We start from the raw sequence: 26,747 nt of genomic DNA on the forward strand, positions 1-26,747 counted from the left end.
TATTTTTTAATTATTTTTATTTGCTTTGTATAATAGCACAAATGTCCATTTACAAATATACAAGTCATAAAAACAATATTTATGTACAAATATTCAACATACATATTCTCACTCTGTACTAAGTTTATATTTATTAGTCACAATATTTTAAACTAAAATTTGCCACACATTTTTCTTAAAGATTTTCAGTCTCTGAAAGGTTTAAGTGGGGCCTATTCTTTCCCTCTTACTGAGTCTTTTTGATCTGTGAAATTCTCCAATAAAGAGTAATTAAAGTTATTCAGTATGAGAAAGCAGTTTACATGTTATAGAGATAAGTTTATATTGCAAGTGTATGTAATCAGAAGCCAGGAAAAAAGATATATTAATAGCTTTGACTTCTGAAACATTTGAAATATAAATTATTGAGGCAAGCTGCTCAATTTAATATTTTGCAATCTTCTAGTTATTCGGTTATAATATGAAGAAACTCAGATGTTGGATAGTTCAGCTTGATATTAAATTAATTTTACTCTATATTGATTTAAAAGTCTAGTCAAAAATATTTTACTTACAGATATATATACACATACAACATTGCCTGGAGATCCTCTAACATGGAGAAGTGTCCTCTAGGGTTCCCAAAGTGGTTGCACTTAGACACTTGTAGTTAGGATGACAAGAAAATGCTGATATGTTATAGATTACAAGACCGAAAAAGCCTGGTTTTGTTCAAAAACTATACTACAGGTAAATAAATATATAACACATTTTATTAAAATTCCATATTTACATAAAAACATGGATTATAAAAAAAATAAGCCAAATCCACCCAAATTTAGAATAAAAATAATGGTACTAAAAAAGGCCAGTTTTGCAATTGCACACAAATTTCATAAATGAAAACTATATCTGCTATATAGAGACTGACGTGTTTTAAAATTACTTTTCCTCAACAATTAAAGAAACCAACAGCTATCCAGCTAGCTATATTTAAGGGAGCAATATGATAGGTTCATCCTCCAATCCTTTTATACACATGCTTTATGCATGAAAAATCCAATTGAACACAACAGATCTACCCACATGCATAAAGTTGTGCACTTGTGCAAGCAACTGAAGGATCAAAACCAGAGTTCATCCCTTCAATAAAAGAATATAGAAAGAATTATAGGCTAATCTATAGTTTTTACTATTTTGAAGGACAGAGAAAAATTTGTTGGGATATATGTGCACTCTGATGATCACTGCTAATGCACACACTTTCACATGACCAGGCTGTAACAGTAAAGAGAAAAAATGTAAAAACATTGAAGGCTACACAGCCACTAAATTCTCTTTTTAAAAAAACCTGTAATTCACTGTCAGAAAGAACACAGTTGAACTATACTGTGGAAATGGGGAGAGTAGATTTTCAAGCTTGAAAGTAAGCGTAAGAAAAACTTTCATGTATTCAACGTAATTCTTCGTCGCAGCGGGTAGTATTTCATCTGTGGTGAATCTGTGGTTCTCTTTCTTTTCAGGATAGCATTAGAATTTTTACTAGCAGCAGTCTCTGCTGGTGTGACTTCCACTTGTGTTAGAAAGCTTTGGATTTTATTTTCTTCCTTAGCCTCACAGCCAGCAAAGACTTCTTGGCGAAGCTTGCATAGCTCTAAGATGGGCTGCAAAGCTAACGCTTGGGAAAATCCCTCTGCTCTTTCTATCAATGCTGGTAGGGACTACAAAGAAAAAAAAAACAGAGCATCTCCAATCCCAAGTTACATAACTAAACTAACATTATCAATATTAATTATGAGTAGAAAAAACATGTTAACTAGAATTTGACATCCATAAAACCCCCACCTAACACAATCTTTTGGAATTATAGTTCTGAGTTACCAATACTAACTCATAGACCAATAGTATCAAGAGTCTGCATTAGCAGCTCATGTAAAGAAATTTCAGTGCAAGTTTAAAGACTAAGCAGAAGAACATATGAACAGTTTATCAAGAATAAATATGGTGGAAATATTACAGCTCATTTCAAATTTCTTACCAAAGTGATAAAATGCCATTTAGTATATAGAGGCAGTACCATTCTTCTAATATGATGGTTTAATCTTCCAAACACTGCATGTACAGAAATCTTTACAACACTGCGGATATTCCAAATTACAAAAATCCTTTACAGGTCTTTCACTGTGAATCTTAAAGAAAGCTTAGTCCAAAGCAAGGGTTCTACTGCAATTATGTCTGATAAAGATGTAGAATCAGTAATTTTACAAATACAGGTGGCAAATTTTTGTACAAAAAGGATATATTGGTTAGTTAGAATATTTGCTTCATACAGCTGTTTTACAGCATTGATGGAAAATGTGTTAAATGTTATGTGACAAAAATCACAATGAAAGATTTCCTCCCAACAGGCACACAGAAATCTTACCTTCATTGCTTCACTAATCTGCTTGGATGTGACCCCTGTTACCTGCCTAAGATTTGCCATGTGAGAAGCTGCAAAGAAACACAAACATCAAAAATTTTAGATTCCCCCAGAATTATGAAGTGATCAAAAAACACTTTTTCTTTTAAAATAAAGAGCAGGAGAATATTACCAACTAAAAATACCCCTAAAAATTATTAGAAAGCAACAAAATCGATATTTAAGGCATTTTGTGATTCGGTATTTTATGCAACAGGAAACTAAAAGAATACACTGATTTGTAAACTGAGTGATTCCCATTAATAATAGTTTGATAGGTTATCCAGTAGTGGGAAAAAAATAAGCAGCACTCAGGTTTCCTGTCACTTAAAGACTGGGGCAATATATCAAGCCAGTACTGCCTCATGTCATATTATACAACCCATTTTTCTCATTTAGCGTTTATAGAAGAATATTGTTTCCACATTCAAAGGGTTGCCACAAGCCAGTCACAGCTTTATTCACTTAGGAAAAATATACAACAAATGTTTACAAGTAATCTTCCCACAATCCCATGAGCTGTTATTTATATACATTTGCAGATGTTGTAATTGAACTAATTTTGAACTGAACTGAAGATTTTAAGGGCTCTGGTTCTAGGGTCTTTGAATATGAGCATACAAAACGAGAAATATTTTTCTATTTATTGCTCTTTATACTTATTACTCCTATCTGTTCACTTTTTATGCTACTTTATGAGAAATAACCAACACACCGCATGTTCTCAAAGTCTCCTTGACTGAAGCCTCCTAAATATTTTTTAAAAGACCAGAGAAGGCTAAGTAATGGTATGCATCTTAGGATTTCTTGATAAACATGTGTAAGTAAATGTGCTCCATGAAAACACAAAGTCCAGAGGCACTTTCTATTGTTTCTTATTCACCAGTACAGATAGGCTGCTGTTTACCATACATGCAGCACAATACTTGTAAGCAACTTGTATAAAGTTAGACCTACTAACTGAAAATATAGCATGAACTTGCATAAATGTCTTTAAACTCACCTATAGCATAGGCCTTACTCTCTAAAAACCTGGATGTGGATGGTAATTTACCAACTTCCACCCCTAAAATTACGAATCTCTGTGCTAAGTTTTATATGTTGCCATTATTATTCCTAGTCATTTATGTTGCCTAGAGGCCTCATCAAGGTGCAGACAGGAAAAGCAAGATACAAGATCCTTATCCCAAAGGTCTTCAACCTAAGTTAGATAAACACAGGAAACAATAACGACGAGATGGTGATGGAGGGAAGACAGTTACAACAAACAAAACCTCAAGACTTGTTTATGAAGCTTGAAAGATTTCATTATATAAGACAATAAGATAGGGCAGAAGACAAATGTGAAGAGGTCATTAATGGAAAGTTAAACAAAAGTAGCAGGTTTGAGGGAAGGTTTTGTTGTTGATATACAACTGGATGTGCTGCCCTCAGCATTCAGAGTTACAGTTAACCTTTCCCACTCAGCAAAACTGGAGTGATAAGTGTTACTCCAGAAAAATTAAGAATTCACTATAAACAAAATGGGAAGGTGTTCTATTAGATCAATTTGGAAAGGAGAGAGAAGTTTGGAAGAAATTACATTGCGCAGTAGATGCAGAATGAAGGAAATACTTTCATTTTACTGTACTGTGGCAATAACAGGATGAGAGTCTCTATGCAAAATTAGTTCTTGTGACCACTTTGATGAGTAGGAAAATTGGGAATAGTTTGCAAGTTAAAATAATAGACCTATTATGCTTCTCATCAAACAGTCTACCAAAAGCAATCCTGCACTCGTCTCCTATAGCAGGAAAATGAGCACTCTGTCCTGGGAAGGGTTTTACTAGTGGAGACCTAATCTGATTTCCTATCCAGGCGTTAGGTAGCATAATTCAGGAATGGCAAAGCATGTTAAAAAGGCAGGATTATTCAGACCTTGGGAGGAAAAATATTTGCAGAGCAATCCCTCTAACTAAAGAAAGAGTGGTGGACTATGAATGGACACTCATCCAAAAGGACAGTATATCTGCGATAGGAAGTTTTGATGACAGGATACAAAGTGATGGAAGGCTGAGTAAAGTAAGGACTCCCTCAAATTGTGAGGGAGAAGACAAAAGCAGTTACTTGAGACCCCACTAGGTAATCAGAAACAATGGCACATTGAGTACATTTAACATGTCACTATCGGTTAAAGTTTAGGTTTACATGGAGAGCATTATATTCCTCACTGGTCTAGGCTTTCCAAAACATAGGGAAATGAAAAAAGGATATGAAAGGTATTGAGTAATCTAAACATTTTTGGTTTCTGGCCACTGCACTTACTAAACTGGAATGCATTAACTTCCCAGAGACTATGCAAATACTAAAATTCAGCACAAATTATGTGCTTTTTGTTAATAACTTGATGTTGTTTTGTTTAAAAAAAGTAACAAAATAAAGACTATGTTCCAAAAGTTAATCTATGCTTAAACCTGCAGATGTGGACACTAACCCCACCACTGAAAAAAACCCTCAACTATCAAGTGAGGTTCTTTACAGCTCCTGCCGGCACCTTAGCTACAAAAGCTGGCATTCCTCAGAGCAGTTTCCTCTCAGTTACAGAAAGGAAACATTGCCTAAAGTAAAGTCAGATCAGCAATTTGAGAATTGAAAGCTTCTATCAAAACTTCACCTCAGTTCTATTTAATGTTTCTATTTGTTTAAATATTTTTATATTGTGTGAATGACATTGCGCCGCCAACGTACACCGAGGACCTTGAAACCACAGGGTATGAATTTACTACATTAAAAATGCTAGAAATAAACCAACACCCTTTTAAAATAGGGTAGTGAAGATAATGCATCTTGTAAAGACAAGCTTTGAAAGACTGCATCCTATTCATGCCCTTAATGTTTTATTTGTTCTTAACTGTAAGATCCTTAGGACAGAGACAGTGTCCTGTTTACAAAGCACCTAGTTAACTTAGCACACTGATTAAATAGTTTCTGCTTTAACAGTTACAATTTATATATCATGTGTGTCCCATTGATGATGTACTTTAAAAGGTGACATGAGTGCTGATTTTCTTAAAAATTATAATAAACTGTGCCACTCCATACTGAATGATAAAGCATGTCCAAAAATGTGTACTTTATGCTTCTTTACCAGGTCAGCCAGTTCTTAGCAATTGCTTGCTTACTGACGGATGTTGAGAACCAAGTGGTATTCTCATAAAACATGATTAGGAACACAGGAATTGCCATAAATGGATGAAGCCAGTGATCCATTGAGTTTGTTATCTTGTCTACAACAGTGGACAGAGCAAGATTCAAGAAACTCTGCCACAGACAGTTATTGGATAACCTGATCCACAGGAAATATTTGCCAACCCCTTATCATTTGTTAGTGGCCTATTTTTGCCCTGAAGCACAGCCTGTAATAACATGAAGGCTTCAGGACAAGAGAACTAGATGTGTGCAAATAAAGCAATATAACAGTATGCCCAGCTACCTCAAGGTTCTATGTCTGCACAGTTATATCCAGAATAGAAGTGTATTCAAATAACCCAGTTCTCACTTGTATAACTATGCCAACAGAATGAACAGGTTAAAAATCTTTGTCTGAAAGTCACACTTGGAAGAGAACAATTTTATTGGCATTTCTTTAAAAATTTGCGTTCAGTGATTCTGTTAGGTAATGTTATCTCTATACATTTGCATTGTCATGACAAACAACACACTTACCTTGAGAGGGCTCAGGCTTTATCTCTTTTTGCTTTACAACAGGCTGGTAGAGCTTCTGCATATACAAAAATAAATTCAAAATATTTTTCACTCTGAAATACTTCCTTGGTTTAAGTAGTGTCTTAATCTATGTTTTTCACAGTATCTAGCACAATGGGTTACTACTGTAATAAAAATGGTTAGTGGAATTAGTGCTCTACATCCAATACAGAGAACGGCTAGAAAGAGTGACCTAATTAGCTCTGTCAGTCCATTTCTTGTTTAAATGTATATAGATACCATATTAAGCTTTATTTTGCAAAACTCTAAACTCAGTTGTTAGTCCAGAGGAAAGCAAGATTTTTAGCTAAAATCTAGATATTTTGGGAGAAGCATTGCCATCTGCTACATAGATTCATAGACACTAGGACTGGAAGGGACCTCAAGAGGTCATTGAGTCCAGTTCCCTGCCCTCATGGCAGGACCAAATACTGTCTAGACCATCCTTGATAGACATTTATCTAACTTACTCTTAAATATCTCCAGAGATGGAGATTCTACAACCTCCCTAGGCAATTTATTCCAGTGGTTAACCACACTGACAGTTACGAACTTTTTCCTAATGTCCAACCTAAACCTCCCTTGCTGCAGTTTAAGCCCATTGCTTCTTGTTCTATCCTTAGAGGCTAAACCCACGTCCAGACTAACCCGCGGCATCGGCGGGTTAAAATCTATTGCTCGGGGATCGATATATCGCGTCTAGTCTGGACGCGATGTATCGATCCCCGAGCGCGCTTACATCGATTCCGGAACTCCATCAACCCGAACGGAGTTCCGGAATCGACACGGAGAGCCGCGGACATCGATGCCGCGCCGTCTGGACGGGTGAGTACCTCGATTTTAGAAATTCGACTTCAGCTACGTTATTCACGTAGCTGAAGTTGCGTATCTAAAATCGATTTTAATACCCTAGTCTGGACATGGCCTAAGATGAACAACTTTTCTCCTTCCTCCTTATGACGCCCTTTTAGATACCTGAAAACTGCTATCATGTCCCCTCTCAGTCCTCTCTTTTCCAAACTAAACAAACCCAATTCTTTAAGCCTTCCTTCATAGGTCATGTTCTCAAGACCTTTAACCATTCTTGTTGCTCTTCTCTGGACCCTCTCCAATTTCTCCACATCTTTCTTGAAATGTGATGCCCAGAACTGGACACAATACTCCAGTTGAGGCCCAATTAGCATAGAGTAGAGCAGAAGAATGACTTCTCGTGTCTTGTTTACAACACATCTGTTAATGCATCCCAGAATCATGTTTGCTTTTTGGCTACAGTATCACACTGCTGACTCATATTTAGCTTGTGGTCCACTATAACCCCTAGATCCGTTTCTGCCGTATGCCTTCCTAGACAGTTTCTTCCCATTCTGTATGTGTGAAACTGAGTGTTACTTCCTAAGCGAGCACTTTGCATTTGTCTTTACTAAACTTCATCCTGTTTACCTCAGATCATTTCTCCAAGTTGTCCAGATCATTTTGAATTATGACCCTATCCTCCAAAGCAGTTGCAATCCCTCCCAGTTTGGTATCATCTGCAAACTTAATAAGCGTTCTTTCTATGCCAATATCTAAGTCGTTGATGAAGATATTGAACCGAGCCAGTCCCAAAACAGACCCATACAGTACCCCACTTGTTATACCTTTCCAGCAGGATTGGGAACCATTAATAACTACTCTCTGAGTACGGTTATCCAGCCAGTTATGCACCCACCTTATAGTAGCCTGTCATAAACAGATAGTTAAGGGTTAATGTCTCTTTTACCTGTAAAGGGTTACAAGCAGTGAACCTGGACCACCTGACCAGAGGACCAATCAAAAAACAAAATACTTTCAAATCTCGGTGAAGGGAAGTCTTTGTTTTGTGTTGTTTGTTTGTCCGTTGTTCTCTCTGGGTTCTGAGAGTAACCAGATGTACCTACAGACTCTCTAATTTTCTGTTCAAATAGTGAGTACAAGTACAAAGGCGGTTTAGTCTTTTTTGATTGTTTTCTTTATTTGCAAATGTGTATTTTGCTGGAATGATTTTAATGTGTATTTGTGCTGGGGGGAAGGCTCCTCTCTAGTGTCTATAAGGTGAAAGACCCTGTGGGCTATTATATGAAGCCACTGCCTGTAACATTTACCATCTAAATTACAGAGACCACTTATTTTTTTTATTAAAAGTTTTTCTTTTTAAGACCTGATTGATTTTTTTCCCCTTGTTGAGGCTCAAGGGAATTGAGTCTGTACTCACCAGGGAATTGGGGGGAGACAGGGAGAGAGAAGGGAGGGGGGGGGAAGGTGGAATCCCTCTGTTTTAGATTCACGGAGCTTGAATCTGTACTACCTCTTGGGGAGGGGGAAAGAGGAGGGGGCAAGGTGCACTCCTCTCTGCTTTTAGATTCAAGGAGTTTGAATCACAGGGATCTTCCAGGGTAACCTAGGGAGGGAAAGCTTGGGAGAGGCAATGGTGGGGGAAAGGGTTTACTTTCCTTGTGTAAGATCCAGGGGGTCTGGGTCTTGGGGTCCTCTGAGAAGGTTTTGGGGGGACCAGAGTGTACCAGGCACTGCAAGTCCTGGTTGGTGGCAGCACTACAAGATCTAAGCTGGTAATTAAGCTTAGGGGGATTCATGCTGGTACCCCATCTTTTGGATGCTAAGGTTCAGAGTGGGGATTTATACCATGACACAGCCCCATCTAAGTTGTATTTGCCTAGTTTGTTGATAAGAGTATCATGCGAGACCGTATCAAATGCCTTACTAAAGCCTAGGTATACCACATCCACTCCTTCTCCCTTATCCACAAGACTTGTTATCTTATCAAAGAAAGCTATCAGATTGGTTTGACATGATTTTTTCTTTACAAATCCATGCTGGCTATTCCCTATCACCTTACCACCTTCCAAGTGTTTGCAGATGATTTCCTTAATTACATGCTCCATTATCTTACCTGGCACAGAAGTGAAACTGGTCTGTAGCTTCCTGGGTTGTTTTTATTTCCCTTTTTGTACGTGGGCACTATATTTGCCCTTTCCAGGAAAGAAACTTATTTCAATACCAACATCTTCAACAGTTAGAAAATGTTTTTAGTTTTTATAATACAAGGGAAAGGTGAGTAACATTTATATTCAAGTCTGACCCATAAAATATTTTCTCCACTACAAGTCACCTCTCAAATTTGTGAGCAGACCAGGATAAGAGAGTCACTTCTTTCTGTCATTAGTCACTATTGGAACAAAATTCTTGTGGCTCACACAATTTGTTAGCAAGTCTGGAAATACAGAAGGCAACTGTCCCAACTGAGGGAAGTATACAACTTACACTGATCAAGCATTTTTAATGGCTTGACTTGAAGAGCCTTAAAGAAGGCAGCCTTCCCTTGGCAGATGTAGGGAGATTGACACACTTGGGCAGAGCAGGTATAGCTGTTCTTCAGGAGTGTTTTTTGGAGAAAAAAGTGTAAGCAAGCCCTGGAACTTCACTGTTATGGGCTATTATATGAAGCCACTGCCTTGAGAGAGATATATTGAGACAGGGGTGGTATTGGGAGTTGTGCTACCCATGAGGACCCCTTACAGCCAAAGATGAGGAAAATATAAAAAACTATTGCTCAAAAGTGATTGAAAGTGATGTATAGTGATGCCACATTTTAACAACGTTGTAATTTTTGCTGAACAATTTAGGTAGAACAGAATAATCTAATTAGTATTACTGCAAAATCTGAAAGGACCATCAGTAACAAAAGCAAGAGAAGAGGTCTCTTCGGGGAAATTACTTTAGGACTACTGTCAATCATAATTAACATTCACTTTGTAACCTGAAAGCACATTAACTATTGCAAATAAATAAATAAATAAATAAAATCCAACAGTCTTGTTGCACATCTCAACAAAGATTTAATAATAGAGTGTGATAAAGTCTTATTACTACTTCATCTTTACAAAGTGCTAAATAAAGATACTTACCAACATTTCTTGCTCTGCTTTCATGGTTTTGATTACATGTACTAATATCTTTCTGGGACACTGCTTACGCTTTGTAGCTGTCTCTACTATAAGTTCATCAAACTGATCCTCGAGGATTTTGATGTCAGAACCTAAATTCAGAAGAAAAACAAGGTGACATGGTACACACAGTTATTTTAAGAGTGTCTTTAAAAAATACTAAAATTATTACAGGAAACTAAAGAAAAAAATAAAGCAAAATTTTGGTCAGTCCTTCCCCCTTAACAGCAGGCATTGAAATTTCTCATGACAATTAGTCTCCTTACCCCCTGTTTCAGGGTAGCTGGTGTTATTTGTACGGAACAGTGCTTAGAGAACCCAATCAAGGATCAGGCCCCACTGCACTAGGCACTGTACACATGTAAAATGAAAAGATGATCTCTCTCTCTATCCCAAACTGCTTACAATCGAAGTAAATTTAGTTAGCTACAGAGAGAGAGGGTGGGGTCAGGTTTGTGTTTCCTGTTTTTTGGAGAAATGAGCATCCATCAGTCTAAATCATGTAAAGTGAGCCTACATGAAGGATGCCATATCCCCTCATAAATGTACACAATACAGTGAAGCCATACCAAAGTGTAAAGCTGCTAAGAGTACACGTAGTAAGTGCTCAGATTCCACACTGAATATTGCTGTTCTTCACTAAATAAGAGACTGATTCACAGACAGACATGACATGGCACTGTCCAAAAGTAACTGCTTTCTAGAACTCCAACACTGAAAGTCAGCTTAATATTATAACTGTATATAGACGAGATCTCACACGATACTAATTTCCTGGATTCCCTGAATCCTTCTGAGCAGCTTCAGATTTATGAAAGCATTGGTTGTTTTTAAGAGATGGGCTACACATTTTAGTTTTATACTAATATAACTATTTCAGTCAAGGCTGGGATTTTATTCGGAAGTAGTTATAGCAAGGCAACCCCTAGTTATTCCCTTTTGTGAGTAAGTTCGCTTAATATAAGCTCCTTTGTACCACTATAATTGTATCTACCTAGGGGGACTGTTCTGCTATAACTATACTAGTATAGTTAACGCAGTATAACTTCTGTGAGTGGACAAGTCCTAAGAGGCTAGTTCTCATCAGCTCTCTTCAGCAAAGATAGTATATGTTGGAGCAAACTAGCCATTAGAAGTGACTACTGATCCAAAGCCCATTAAATCCAATGGAAAAACTCCCATGGACTTCACTGGGCACTGAATCAGGCCCTCAAGCTTGACAAGTATTGTGTCAGATCTACTAAATCCCATTACTTTGATATTTGTGGCAGAATTTTCAGACATGGATTCAGCCTGGAGACACATGCTAGACTTCAGACAAACTTTGCACTCCTTGAGAATTATTACAAGGTGTGCCGTAACTTTACTATGACTTAGAATACACACTGGCTATTTTGAACCAATGCTCTTCTTCCAGCAGTAATGGCTGCTATTCTTCACTACATAAAAAAAAACAACTACATTTTCTGAGGGAATGAAGGGTGGTAATCCTGACACTGAGCTATGCAATGAAAAATATAAAAATTATATTTTCCCTCTGTATTTATACAGACACCACACACATATGAGTTGATCTTTCTGTGATATATAATTTTTTTTTCTAAGAGCAAATTTTTAAAAGTATCAGACAAAATATGCAAGCCATTTTTCCTTTGGCTGTAAAATAAGGAGAGAAGTATTTTGTGAGTAGTGTTTGCAGTATGTGTGTCCTATAATAAGTTCTTAGCTTCCCAAATATTGCAATTAAACTTGACAATTTTTAAAACTAAATACTATTAGATTTGTCTGGGGTTTCAAACAAACTTTAACCAGCTGTCTATGTTATTTAAAGTCATATAATCTATCATTACAGACGATAAAAACTAGAGTTACCCTAACCCCATTTCCTTCTGTTTTGTAACAGTTACAGTCCTGTATTCTAGAATGCATGTGATCCAAAGGCTGAGCACATTTTAGATGTTAGTGTATTAGGGAAAAATGGATATTCAGCACCCTCTACTGGTCAATCTGTGCAGCATCAATGGATGCGGAAGACATGCCAATAAGCAAAACAATAGAGTTGGGTAGGAAACTGTTTTCCCATTCACGAAAATTTATGAGATTTCAAAATATTTCCTGTTCTGCACCAGGACAAAACCAAGTCCTTCCAAATGTTTTCACAAAATAACCGACACCTCCCCGTCAGGCGAGTGCCCTGACCACCAGGCTGACGACTATTTGGGGTACAAGAGGGAATCCCTCTTTCCAGCTTTCCTGTTGGAACTGTTCTACTTTGGCTATATAATCAGTTTGTGTCTGGTACAATAAATATGTACTATTTATACAAAGTGGAATAGCTCTAAGTCTGACCCTGAAGTTTTGATTTGTTGAGAGCAACTAATGTTGTGCTCTAACCTTGTATTCCCATCAAAATAATTGGGTTGTTTACACACACACACACACACACACACACAATTCACAAGACTTATAAAATAATAATTTTTTTAACAGATTTTGCATTACTGTAATGAAAATCAATAGTTTACATTTTAAAAACAAATATTTTTCCTAGAAGTGTATTAACTGCAAACTTAAATGCTGACTTGAGTACTTCTGCCATGTTTCCACTGATATTCCAATAAGAAATTAAAATTGACATTAGTTCAAGATGATCCAAAGTGGGTAAGAATTTTACAATTTTTTTTAATTCAAACTTTTTTGATTTTTTTTAAAACAGGGAAAAAGTTTTCCATAAAGAAAAATGTATTCCAATAAAAAGTGATCCACATCAAAATAGAAACAAAAATATCCTTCCATAAAGAAAGTTCCCAAGATGATGCAAACTTGAAAAATACTAGTTTTACAATGGCTTAAGTCAAAATCCATTTTCTCAGATTCAAACTTTCTGCCAAGAGGCAGTGATTCTGGAACATAGCTTGGAGTGTTTCCTCAGCCTAGGTCATCAGTTGCAGAGTATATAGAGCTTGCAGACCAAGCAGCAGCTCAGAGAACTCTTCTTCCACATTCAAGTCCATACCTGTGTTTTCAATTTCACTCAACCAAAGGTAGTAGTTGCATGTGAGGAAGAATACCTGACACTCACTAACAGGTATATGCAACCGAACCACACTGACTATTTTCTGTGAACACTAGAGAACACTAAGAATCCCCATTATTACAAATTAAAAGATATTAAAAGCAGTAACTGCATGTGACAGGGTGGACTAGGCCTGAGGGCCCCTGCTGGAGGCCTTGTGATCCTGCCACATCCCACCCTAGAAAAGGGCAGTATAGAGGTCCTCCAAGCTGCCTAGAATGGCTGTGTGGGAAGCTGCCACTCTGGGTCCAACAGGTCAGTATAAGAAGAACTGCAGGGCCACAGCAAGTTCAGTTCCTTGCTGGAGCTGTAGGAGTGTGGATAGTGTGTGGCTGGCTAATAGAGCTATAGGACCTCAGATGAGGTAGTGCTACAAGAAGCCAGGGAGAGCGAGAAGGAGCCCTGAGCTGATTGCAGGGACTCCATCAGGACAAGATCCTGATGTAAGGGTGAAGATGGCACAGGGCTGTGTGGAAGTGGCCAAGAGAATCAGAGCAGCAACGTGACTTAGGGCAGGACTACACTATGGCCGGGATCCATGCTCTGATATTGATCCACTGGCGGTTGATTTAGCAAGTCTAGTGAAGACCTGCCAAATCGACAGCAGATCGCTCTCCAGTCGACCCCCGTACGCTGTGCCCAATGAGAAGAGTAAGGTAAAGTCAACAGGAGAACTTCTCCCACCAACCCCCCGTGATAACTTGATGTAAGATACATATTCACCTAGCTAGCGTTGCATAGCGTAGGTCGACTTACTGCGGTTGTATAGACATAGCTATCTACAGGATCCCTGGGCTGGGGCCCGGAGTAGTGGACAGCCCCTTCTCGCCCCTCCCAACAGCCACTGGGGGAAGCAGCTTGGACAATGAGGCACTACAGAGGGGGATCTAAACTATAGTGCCCCAGCTGGAGAGCTGTAGCCAGGAAGCCCCAAGAGGGTGAACACACTGCCTCCAGGGAAGGAGCTGTGAGGCACTGCTCTATTCCGGAGCAGGGACAAACTGAGAAACATGAGAGGGCACTGAGAGAGGCCCCTGTTGAACATGTACCCCAAAAGGGGTTTGTGTTGCTTTTATCTCACAGACAGAATAGGTATGACCTGGCTGGATGGCTGAGTCAGTGAAGACCCACAATAAACTGAAAGAATGCAGGCACTTGCACTCTACCAGGGGTGCTTGCAAGAGGTGAGTGCAACACTGTTACACTGCAAAATAAACATTTTTCTGATTCATCTATTCCTTACATCCACTCTTGTGTCTCTGGATATACTCAAGGATGCCAATCCCTGTGATGTAAACATACTTTTCTTACAAGAACTGGCTTGAGATACCACCAAACCACCATCAAGATAGTATAGGAAATTACAGTAGTACTACCTAGCATCAATTTTGCTCATCTAGGATACACAAGGAATTTAACTTGTCAATCTTTGGCTGGTGGTTTTGCAGGGGTGGGCCTTTCATTACTTTGCAGCCATTGGAACTCTATTATATGTTAACTGTTACTGTATTTTTCTTACTATCATTGTGAGGGAGTTACTCATAGGCTGGGGTGCCTTGATTTAAAAAAATTGTGAAATAAAAAAAGGTTGAGAGTTTACTAGGAAGAATATTAGTTTCATTTTTTTGTTAAATCTGATTTATTTCGTATTACAGCTTTAAAAATAATATCCCTTCCATTTGTTCTATTCAATTTAGATAGTAAGAATAAGAGAAGAAAAAAGACTAAGTGAATGGGACTATAATAAGTGATCATGTAAAATGATTCTTTTTTCAAACTAAATCTACTTTTGTAAATATTGCACTAGTCCTTTTGTTATAAACCCTTCTGCAGGATAATTACCCTGGACATTGGTTATATAAACTTCTTTAATTTGAAATGTCATTTATCTATTATTTATAAATCACCCATCATCTTAATAACTGATTATCGAACAAATCTGAAGTGTCAGAACAAACTGAGTTCTCTCCCACACCCCGTTTGTTTCCAAGTCACAGGGGTACAGGAATTTATATGTTCAAGGATTATTCTTCCTCCTTTCATTTAAATATGGAGGTTGTTTTAGGGGAAAGGTTTTATTGAAAAGGTGCAACTCATTAATCTGAACACACACAGGCTTGGGTTCAGTTTGATCTCTTCCCTCAGCACCACATATATTAGCAACAACAGCAGGAACAATTGCTTGATTAGTCTAAGCACTTAACATATTAAAATGAAGGCATTATTAAAAACCAAACACATACCATTCTGAAGCTCAGCTTCATCTGAAGTTTCCTGCCATGGGTGTCCATTAATGGTAATATTCTCTTGAACTGCTGTTTCAAAGTTCTGTAAAAAATTCAGAACAATCAAAATATTTGAAATAATATGCTTACTAGCCAACCAATGTAATATAACACAGCTGACAACTGAATTTAAAGAACTTGTTCAGCATTTTCATTCAGGCAAGGACTCCATCCATGTTCCCTTGAGTTATTTTGTGTGTGTGACACACACCCATGTGGTACCTTAACACAAGTTTAAAACACATGAATGTGGTCTCTTGGTTTAGGATGGTCATTTGTTCCAAACATCCAGGAAGAGGGGACTGGCAAGAAAAAAAATTAAAGAAAGTAGAAGTAAAGGATAATGGGAAGGGAAATATGAGAGCATGCTGTAGCCCATCCCCCTGTCTGGCAGGGGCAGAAGCTGCTGCAGAGTAGGGAGAAGTGCTGGCCTCCTCTCCTGGACTTAGTGAGGATAAGGAGGAAGCTATGCAGCTACTTTTGTCTACAGGAGGGGTTCTCAAACTGGGGGTCGGGATCCCTCAGGGGGTAGTGAGATTATTACATAGGGTGTCACAAATGGTCAACCTCCACCCCAAACTCCGCTTTGCCGCCAGCATTTATAATGGAGTTAAATATATAAAAAAGTGTTAATTTATAAGGGGCGGGTCATACTCAGTTGCTTGCTATGTGAAAGGGGTCACCAGTACAAAAGTTTCAGAACCACTGGTCTATAGGTTATCCTACACTTCCCATTACAAGATCCTCTTTTCAGTTGCATATAAGTTTGTCAAACAAGCTGTCTGAAATGAAAATTTTCATTCCAGGTGTCTGACTCAGGCTGAATTTTTTTTTATATGTTTCAGCTAAAATGGCTCAGCCATTTCCAAGAACAAGGTTAGGGAAAAACATATGCTTTGTCCATTTAAAAAAAAAAAAAAGTACCACAACTGTTTTGTTGAGCTTTGGCACAGAATATTGGTAGGTAGGTAACCATGGTGTCAGGGACATATCTTTTGCTATTCCTGTGAAAACCCAATCAAATCCAGTCAAATTACAGCTCGTGCAACCTTAAATCAGCCTACTTGTGCATATGTGTTATGATACAGCCATTAGTTACAGGATCCCCTACTTTACACGGAGCCCCTCTCTCATTCACTGCACAGAATGGATGGTGCATACTAAATGGGTAGCTTTTCAATACTTTTGTTTTTAATCTTCATCATTCAAAGTGTGCCCCCCAACCTTATTTACTGCACACCATGCAAACACTGAATACAGAATAAATTAATGTCCTCCTGAGCTTTTCTATGGTGCTCTCACCATAGTAATTTAGCTATTCACATACATCTTAACACAGTATTATCTTCCCTTTTTTACATCTATCAGTCTCAGGTACAGAAATTAAAGCCCAAGGGATCAACTAATTTTGGGTGCCAAAACTGAGACACCTAGGACCTAATTTTTATAGCACTTCATATGGTCAGAACAGAACTTCCACTGATCTCGGTGGTAGTTCTGAGTGCTTGATACTACTTCAAATCCAACTCTTGACGTCTCAAGTTGGGTGTCCAGAAAATGAGGAGCAACAAATTAGTGCCCATCTGTGAAAAGTTTCATTTAAGTGTCTTGCCCTATATGATGTAGGAACTACGTGACAGACATAGGGGGTTCACAGGACTCTCCTTTCTCTTCCTGCAGCCCTCTGCCACATTCACTACACACTTTACAATTTTTGCAACAAATAGGGGATGAGGTGTCATTCATTATGCAAACCTGATTCATTCCCAGAGCATAGTCCATCCCATGCACTGAATGAGACAGGGTCCTACAGAAAAATTAGTATATGTTTGTATGATAGACTGTATCATAATGTGTGAACACAAGACTAGAGCCCTATAACAGGACCCAACAAGTGTCAGGTCTGGGTCTAGCTGGGTAAGAAAAAAACAGACCCTTTTGGACTCAGGCCAGGTTGGCTCTCCTCCTGCCAGTGGGGCTGGTACATAGGCAGCAGCATGTCCTGCTCTTGCTGCCACATCACTGCACAGCGCATGCTGCAGAGTGAGTATGCTGAGGAGTTGCAACCCCTCATGTTCTGCTGCACAGCAGAGAGTGGTGGACAGCAGGAGCAGGGCACATCGCTATGCCGACCCCACAGGCAGAAGTGGGAAGTGGTGACAGTGTTGACCTGGATATGGAGGGGAAGAGTTGGGGTCAGGTCAGAAAACTATTTGACCTTCTTGGGTTCAGCCTGGCTGGGCTTGGGTCCAATTTTTAAGCCTGAGCAGAAGTCTACACAAAGAGGGCTGAATCAGAGAGAGGAAAGATGGTCAACAGGTGCTAGCCTCAGACCAAGCAAGCATGATGGGCTCCACAGGCAACCTTAATTTAGCATTACCTAATTTCTGAGCACTTGACTTTGTTATCTTAATGTTCTTTTAATGTAGTGTTATTAATGAGCCATAGAAGATCAGTATGAAGAAACTTATTCAGAACCCATACAAATTTAACAATGAAGCCAGGTTTTCTTTTCCATGTGAGACAATTACAAATTCTCACCTATAAAGAATATTGCTTCTGTTGTGGAGTTGGGTACTGGACACTTCTTTATGGTCTATGACAGTGGTTGTCAACTGGGGTCCACGAGCCCTTTCAGAAGGGAAGCGGGGCCCCACCACTGAATCAGGGGGCACCCCCACACAGGGCTGAAGCTGGGAGCAGCACAGGGCTGAAACCCAGAGCTCTCCTCTCCCCATACCTAAAGTCGGAGCAGCAGGGAGCTGAAACCTCAAGCTCTGCCCCCTCCCCCGCTGAGGCCAGGAGCAGCGGGGCTGAAGCCCTGATGCAGGCAGAGGCCCTGAGCCCATGGGCAGAGTTGAAGGGGCACGAGTGTGTTCCCCCCCCCCCCGAAACTGTAGTGCCTTACCCAGAGTGGGGCAGTCCTGGGAGCAGCTCTCTCCGCCCCCTTTTTGTCAGCTCCCCTCAGGCCCCACCTTCTGGTCAGATCCTGGGCAGGAAGCCAGAGCCAAGCAGTGTGGGGAAGCTGCTCTTCTGGCTGGTGGTGTCATGGAGCGGGCAGCTGTGGCATTTCCCCGTCTGCTGCTGGTGCCCAGGGTTGCGGCTGCTCCTCAGCTCCCAGCCCCCTTTGACTACTTACACAGCTGGTCAGAGCTGCCCAGGCGGGGAGCCAGCTCCAGGGCCGGCAGAGCCTTTGGGGAGCAGCCACCTGCACACAGACCCAGACAGGTGGGTGGCCTGCTGAGGTGAGTCAGGGTGTGGGGGTGGTGTTCCCTTCACGGACCTCACTGTGCGGAGCTGGCCCAAGCCCTGCCGGCCCTTGCCTCCCCAAAACAGAAGTCAAACACCACCTATGCCCATGGGTCCCACCCCGGCCCAGAGCCTTGAGTCCCCTCTTCCCCCCAACATGCTATAAAAACTCCAGGGCCCGGGGGGGGGGGGGCGGCGAGGGGGGGAGGTCTCTGAAAGAAAAAGGTTGAGAACCCCTGGTCTATGACATTTTTCAGAACATGAAAACCACAAAAATAAAAAAAGCTGGATGTTTTTCCTGTTTCATTAACCTATTTAAGGGGATACCAGCAATGTAGACTAGAGTTTAAAAAAAAAAAAAGTTAGTTCAATTAGTTTCAGGTACTAGATGTTCCCCTGTATTCTTCTGACAAGTTTTTAGAGACTTACAATCACATTCTCCTTTTTTATTTGTTCTTCTTCTGACCCTGCATGAAAGACCCATAGAAGCAATAGGGGAAACAAGATCAATCCCCAATCCTGAAATGTGAGCCACACAGGCATATTCCCGAGCATGTTTGGAGCCCCAAAGAAGTCAATTGTCTGTGTGCACACAGCTGGTTGGATGGCAGGATCAGGCCCTGACTGCACAAGAACAACAGTGACACTGACTATACACAAAGCACACTAAAATGTACAAGACAAAGGCTGAAACACAGAGACATTTCCCCCTCTAGTCTTTAAAAGCAGCTGAGATCAAGGGATGCAAAGCACTGAAGCAGTGCCTAGTATCATCACTCTTAGATTAGAATTCAAAATGGAGTTGACAAATTTAAGATTTGGTCCAAAATCAACAAGATGAAATAGTCAAGACATGTGCAACAATGTCAAGCAGTTGCAAAAAAGGCTAATATTCTGAGGTGCATTATAATAGGAGTGTTGTATAGAAGGGTAGGTCTACACTTTCGCTTAAATCAACCCAATGTATGTCGCTCAGGGGTGTGAAAAAGACACCCCAAGTAATGCAAGTTACAGCAACATAAACACTGTTCATATGGGTGCTATGTTAGCAGGAGACACTCTCCCACCGACATAGTTTTCACCTCTCGCAGAGGTGGAGTAATTATGCTGATGGGAGAGCGGTCTTCTGTCAGCACAGAGCGTCTTCACGCGACACGCTACAGTGGTGTAGCTGCACCCAGGTAGCGCTTCTAGTGTATACCTTCCCTGAGAGACAGAAGTTAATTGTAGCGCTCTACTTGGCACTGGGGAGGCATCAGCTGGAGTACTGGACTCCACACTTCAGGAAAGATGTAGACAAACCAGAGAGAATCCAGAAGAGAGCAATAAAAATGATAAAAGGTATAGAAAACCTGACCTGTGGGAAAACATTGCAGAAAACCTTATGTTTAAGTCCTGAGAAAAGAAGACTGAGAAAGAACCTGCTAAGTTTTCAAATACCTCAAGGGCTGTTCTAAAGAGGACTGAAAACAATTGTTCTCCAGGGCCACTCAAGGCAGAGCAAAAAGTAATGGGCTAAATCTGCTGCAAGGAATGGTAGGAACAACTTTCTAATGATAAGGGTAGTTAAACTCTGCAACAAGCTTCCAAGGGAGGTTGTGGAATCCACATCCTTGTCCCAACCTGTTCTTATAAACCAGGGGTGGGCCAGGGTATATCTGGCGCTGCCTCAGCGCAGGGGCCCGGACTAGGCGGTCGCTGGAGTCCCTTCCAAGGCTCCATTTCTGTGACTCTGTGGCTGCTCTCACCAACTCCAACCCCCAGGTCGGAGGTGGCTCGCACAGAGATGGACTCTAATTGCGGGACTGTGGCCTTCGGGGCTGGCTGAGGCCTGGGCCTCCCCAGGGGCATCTGCCGGCCGCCTGGCTTTGCCCGAGGGGACGGGGCGGGGCTCCAGTCTCTACGCCAGGGGTCGGGGCCGCCCCAGCCCCCCAAGGAAGCGGCTCCCGTTCACCCCCGCGGCGGCTCTTACCCACAGCGCGTCCCGCAGCGCCTGCTCCCGGCTCTCGGCCCCGAGCTCGCCGGGCTGCCCGTCGGCCAGCGCCCGCACGTAGGGGGCGCACAGCCCCAGCACCTCGCCCACCCAGCGCTTCGAGCAGCAGCGGACGCGCGTTTCCTGGAGGGCCGGGGATGGCGATAGCGGCGGCTCCGGCTCCTTCGCCGCCGCCTCCATCGCTCCTGGCCGGGCCGGGCTTGCCGCCATTTCCCGCTTTCCAAACCGCCGGAAGCGGAACCCGCCCGAGCCCTGCGTGAACCGGCGCCTCAGGTCACGTGTCCGGGCGGAAACCGGGCACCACTCGGCCGTGCTGGCCTGGGGCGCTCGGGATGGAGGCCGCGGGGCCGGTGGATTGTCACTGCCACCTCGCGGCGCCGGACTTTGAGCGGGTGCGGCCTTTGCTCACCCCCGCCTCTTCGGGACCCCCTCCCCGCGCCCCTACGTCACCCGCTCCGTGCCCCCCCGGACCCTGCGCCTGGGTCACCCCCTCCCCGCGCCCCTGCGTCACCCGCTCCCTGCCCCACCGGCCCCTGCACCTTGGTCTCCCCCTCCCCACTCCACCAGCACCCCGCGCCCCTACGTCACCCGCTTCGTGCCCCACCGGACCCTGCGCCTTGGTCACCCCAGGACTGGCGCTAGGGTTTTGAGCGCCTTAGGCGCACGGCAATTTCGCCGCCCCACACGCTGGTCCCGTGGTTCTGGTGGAGCTGCCGCAGTCGTGCCTGCAGGAGGTCCACCGGAGGCGCGCGACCAGCCGACCGTCCGCAGGCACCACTGCGGCAGCTCCATCAGAGCCGTGGACCGGGGGACCCTCCGCAGGCACGACTGTGGTAGGTCCACCAGAGCTGCCTGTCGCCCCCTCCAGCAAAACGCAGCCCACCAATAATCCTGACGCCCTAGGCCATTGCCTAGGCCGCCTAAATGGAAGCACTGGCCCTGGGTCACCCCCTCCCCACTCCACCAGCACCCTGCGCCCCTACGTCACCCACTCCGTGCCCCACCAGACCCTGCCCCTTGGTCACCCCCTCCCCACTCCACCAGCCCCCTGCGCCCCTACGTCACCCGCTCCGTGCCCCACCGGACCCTGCGTCTTGGTCACCCCCTCCCCATTCCACCAGCACCCTGCGCCCCTACGTCACCTGCTCTGTGCCCCACCAGACCCTGTACCTTGGTCACCCGCGCCCCTACGTCACCCCCCCTTGATCATCCCCGTCCCCATTCTACCAGTACCCCCCATCCCATAGCGACTCTCTCTCCTGCCTCTTGGTCACCTTCCCTTTGTGCCCTTTTGGGACCCTGCCCCATCAGCCCCCTTGTCCTGCACCTTGGTCACCCCTTCCACCTTGCTCCCCACCCCCAGTGCTTTACACCAGGGACCCTTGCTTTGGGGTTGAGGGGCTGGTCAGGGACTGCTTTTCCCTCAAGTAGAAGGTTTGCACTCACAGATGGGTGTTTTCCAGCCCTGTGGCATCACTGCGTGACTTTTCCACTGTAGCCCTTCAGCTCTCACTCTATTTGCAGATCCCTTAAAAGAGTAGACACTTGTCATTTTAAAAGTCTTGTTCCCCTCTCTGATTCGGGTTTCCAATAAAATATTATAATCTCTTTCAGGATATTGAGGATGTATTGAAAGAAGCAAAGAAGGTGGGTAACTATACTATTTACTAAACATTGGTCTTGCTCCTGTCAACACTTACACACATGCTTAAGTTTAGGCATATGAATGGCCTCATTGAGGTCAATAAGGCTACCCCCATTTCTAAAGTTATGCATGAGCTTGTGTGTTTGCAGGATCTGGGTCTTATACTGAAAAAAGTTCAATTCTGCTAATGTTGCACATTTCCTGTTAGCTGGGCACAAAGTTTTGTACTTTAAAATACAGGATTGCAACACAAAATTTAGTTAAACGTGGAATTTATATGAAGCCTAATGAAGTCTGAATATTCAGCACTTTCAAACTCTATACAAACATGAAGTAATCTTCACAATAGGAGTCCGTGTTAGAACTGAGATTAGAATTTGGGCGATTCTGACTTACAGATGTGTGCTTACATCACAGCTCTCAAGTCATCTGTGACAGTGACTGTGTTGTCTGACAAGGACAAGCTAGACAACAGCCTGGCTTAGGGACTGTTAGGAATAAAGTAAAAACCTCCCCTGGCTGTGCTTTGTCCAGGAACTTTAGTGACTTGGGGACTGATCCTGCAAACTGCACAGCCAGGCCACTGTACCCCCATAGAGCCCCACTGACTTCTCTACTATTCTTTGTGGGCCAACTCATGCCTGAATGGAGCCCTATAATTGCATGTATTCACTTCAAGGTTTCCCCCTCATGTCTGGATGATGGGAGACTGGGGTCTTCATCTCTAGCACCTCTTGGTGATCACTTCCTTGGCCCCACCAGGGCCTGTCTGGCTGGGTCCTCTCCAGATCACTGAAAAATTCATTCCCCTTTTGGGATAACAGGAGGTCCAACTCAGTCCATATAAATATTTTCACTAATAATACTTTGCACCTCTTAGGCTACACTGAAGTTCTCTGCCTTTTTGCCACTATTCCTGGGCCTTACAGAGTTTCTCCTATATTACATCTCAGCAGGCTTCCCCCTACTGCCTTGCCTTGTTAGATACTCTGGCAGCACCAGGACATCTCAGGAATCTCCCTGCTCTTTACAGGCCCTATCCAAGGGCCTCTGCTCACCCCCACAAGAGCCTGACCTACTTCCTGTAGATCTTTTCCAGCTTGACTTCCCCAGAGAGGAAATCCCTTTTCCTCCTCTCCAGACTGAGTTCCCAGATCTAAGTAGTCCTCTCTCTGGTTCCCCTCCTTCCTTGCAGCTCAGCTTAGTCATAATTAAGTCTCCATCACACTCATCTTGAGGATAGTTGTTTGGTTAGAGGCAAGGCTGAGCCCAGCTTGCCTTAAAGGACCACCCAGTTTGTACCCAGCCCCAGTGAAGTTAACCGACTCTGGGCAGGTGCAGTGGTTTCTCCATCTGAAGCAGCTTGCAGGGTCAAGGTCTAGTCTTTTGCAGACAGAGTAGTTGGGGTTATATGTTGAGAAAGACAAATCTGGTTGAATACATTATATTTTTCTGAAGCCATAAATCTGCATGTAGCATATGGTTCTTAAAGGAACTATTTATGGTTAAGATGCTTTTGCTACCATTATATGGACAGGAAAATCAGCTGTCATTTCTGTTTCTTCATGGATCCTATGAAAAAATCCTTATTAGAAGGGCAGGGTTTCTAATTCTCCTATTCTTTCTTATTTCATTCTCTTATTAGTCAATATTGTGTTTCATTTAATAATGGTTTTCTAATATCGTTAATATAAATGTTGGTACAGGTTGCTTTCGTGCTAGTGTAGTAAACTGAAATCCTTTATCACAGAAGAGTTACAGTAGGAGCAGCAACCATGCAAACTTCCCTGTAGTATGATGCTAGCATTTCTCATCCTGACTTCGGAGCTGCCAATTCTTGGAGCAATAGGGTACTTCAGTTTCCATGGCTATTCAGTCTTTGGTGCTGAGATTGCCACAAGGCTGTAAATAAGTAATAAATGTGTTGGTTTACTTGTCCATTTGGCTATTCCATAGACCACAATGAAAGCCATCAGATAGAATAAACTTTCACTTACTGTTGACCTAGCTCTTATTGACATAAACTGGAGTCTTTTCATCGACTTTACGGGCATGATTTTGCTTCCATCTAGTTGTATTTGAGACAGTGGTGTAGAGTTGAAATGTTCCATAGCCCATTACCAAAACTTGGAGATGTCATGTCCCTCCTGTTTAACCTACACTAGATGTGCCAAAAAGCACAAGGCTCATTGATTTGTTTTGGACTCTTAAATACCTAACCTACCCTATCCTTTAAAAATGCCCTGTTGTCTTAAAAAAAATTCTGAATTCATTGACATTTCTGAAGACTATTCTGATTATTTTTTTCAAGACTTGTACAAGGAGGTGGCACAGGGCTGGTTGCTAGGAACACATGGAATTTAAACCTTCCCTCCCAAATCCCACCCCAGCACTAGGCTTTCCACAGAAGGGTTCATTGTACATGAAATGTCCCCACCTAATTTTTATCAATTAAATGCAAAAGTTAACCTAGGGTTTCCATTTGTTCCTCTATGCTACAGCAATTTTATTTCCTGTTGTTTCAGGCTAAAGTTTTGGCCCTTGTGGCAGTTGCTGAACACTCAGGAGAATTTGAAAAAATTATCCAGCTTTCGAAAAGGTATTGTTTATTCCAACGATGTTGTCTTCTTTGCATGTGATTAAAACAATAGTTATTTTTAAATGACTGCAGAGCAGTTTGGTAAGATTAGTGCCGTGGGATTCAAAACATCAAGGAAAGCATGTTCTGTGGAAAAGGATAAAAAGAAAACACAGGTTGCATGGGCAGTACCCAAAGGACAGAGGAGGATTAAGGGCTGTTCAAGGGATGCAACAAGGCCTGTCCTAGACTGTAAGTTCCTTTGGGGCGGGGACTGTCTTCTGGTTCTGTGTTTGAACTGTGCCTTGCACAGTGGAATTGTGGTATGTGACTGGAGCTCCTAGGTTCTACTGTAATACAAATAAATAATAATTAATAAATGAGACCTTGGTGAATCAATAATAATAATATTTTTTCACTTTTCCAGTGCCTTTCATCCAAAAATTCCTAAGGGTTTTGCAAGCATGAATTAAGGTTCTTGTTAGAGAGCTAGGATATGCAACTTTATAGGTACATTGAGGAACAGAGAAGTTAAGTGAGTAGCCCAAGGTACATGGTGAGTCAGGGCAGAATGTGAATAGAATCTAGAAATCCTGACTCTTGTCTTCTGAACTAACCATTAGCCACACTGCCTCTGAGTCAATAGTATTGTACTAAGCATTTTTTCTATATGACTCTTCTGTGCATAATCAAATGTAGGGTGTTTGAGTAGGGAGCTCTCTGCAATATCTAAAATCTTTCTGCGCTCTTTCCTCTTTACTGGTATTAGAGTTGTGACAAAACCCAAAAAACTCAAGCACAAAAAGGCATCTTAAGCTGGAATCCTGCTGGTATTTATTAGGTTTGCTTTTAGTGTCTTTATTTTGTATTATCTTGTTTATTTGGATTTCTACATGCATAAAAAGTGCATCTCCAAAACTAGTCACAAGATTAAACTTGTAATTGAAAGGTAGCAGTATTTTTATGAGAGAATAATATGCTTTTCACTTCTGTAGTTCCTTTTAACTGAGGATCTCAAAGTTCTTTATAAACTTTAATTAAACTTCACAACACCCTTGTGAAGGAGGTATTTTCCCACATCTTACAGAGGGAGGGAAGTTGGCACACAGAGATGTTGAGGCTACAATTTTCAGAGACACTACTGATTTCAGTTACTTCAATTTCTTCGTATCCAACACTCATGGTCTGATTTTCAGAGGTGCTCAGCACCCAAATATATGTAAATTGTGAGTCGTCAACAGCTTAGAAAATCAGGCACTACATGTGTCAGGTTGGACATCCAAAAATCAGAGTGGACTGTTGAAAGCCTGGCTGTGACTTGCTCAGGGTATGGCTACGCTTGAAACGTCAAACTTTGAAGTGTGAGTGTGGTCACAGTGCCAGCGCTGGGAGAGAGCTCTCCCAGCGCTGCACGTACGCCACATCCTCTACGGGTGTAGCTTGCAGCGCTGGGAGCCGGGCTCCCAGCGCTGCGGCACTGTTTACACTGAGGCTTTACAGCGCTGTATCTTGCAGCGCTCAGGGGGATGTTTTTTTCACACCTCTGAGCGCGAAAGTTGCAGCGCTGTAAAGCGCCAGTGTAGCCATGGCCTCAGTGTCAGAGAGCAAGTCCAGTCAGAGGCAAGAATAGAACCCAGGTATTCTGACTTTCATTCTCTGGCACTAGGCATAAGGTGTGCTGCTGCTCAAGTGGATTGCTGGTTATTGGGATGACAAGGAATGTACTGTAGCCTTAATTGATTAGTTAATACTTTTTT

At 42.1% G+C, this 26,747-nt stretch overlaps 2 protein-coding genes across 4 annotated transcripts in view; one reads left to right on the top strand and one right to left on the bottom strand.

The window, feature by feature from the left end:
* NSL1 (NSL1 component of MIS12 kinetochore complex) lies at window positions 1-20,996 on the bottom strand. The gene is made up of 6 exons (XM_050950255.1): window positions 20,747-20,996; window positions 15,484-15,568; window positions 10,126-10,256; window positions 6,146-6,200; window positions 2,405-2,472; window positions 1-1,700 (listed from the first exon to the last, which is right to left on the bottom strand). Exons 1-6 carry the CDS (start codon window positions 20,975-20,977, stop codon window positions 1,425-1,427), a joined length of 846 nt encoding a protein of 281 aa, XP_050806212.1. The 5' UTR covers window positions 20,978-20,996; the 3' UTR covers window positions 1-1,424.
* The window catches only part of TATDN3 (TatD DNase domain containing 3), a 12,306-nt gene continuing 6,489 nt past the window's right edge, over window positions 20,931-26,747 (top strand). For 2 of the 3 annotated variants that reach the window (XM_050950265.1, XM_050950266.1), the window contains exons 1-3: window positions 20,935-21,159; window positions 22,382-22,414; window positions 24,938-25,011. In XM_050950265.1, coding sequence (XP_050806222.1) covers window positions 21,100-21,159; window positions 22,382-22,414; window positions 24,938-25,011 — 167 coding nt within the window. In that variant the 5' untranslated portion in view covers window positions 20,935-21,099. Of the gene's footprint in view, window positions 21,160-22,381; window positions 22,415-24,937; window positions 25,012-26,747 lie in introns of all 3 variants that reach the window. The other variant, XM_050950267.1, reaches the window with a different exon arrangement.

This window comes from Gopherus flavomarginatus, chromosome 4 (assembly GCF_025201925.1).
Source record: "Gopherus flavomarginatus isolate rGopFla2 chromosome 4, rGopFla2.mat.asm, whole genome shotgun sequence".
Classification (NCBI taxonomy): domain Eukaryota; kingdom Metazoa; phylum Chordata; order Testudines; family Testudinidae; genus Gopherus; species Gopherus flavomarginatus.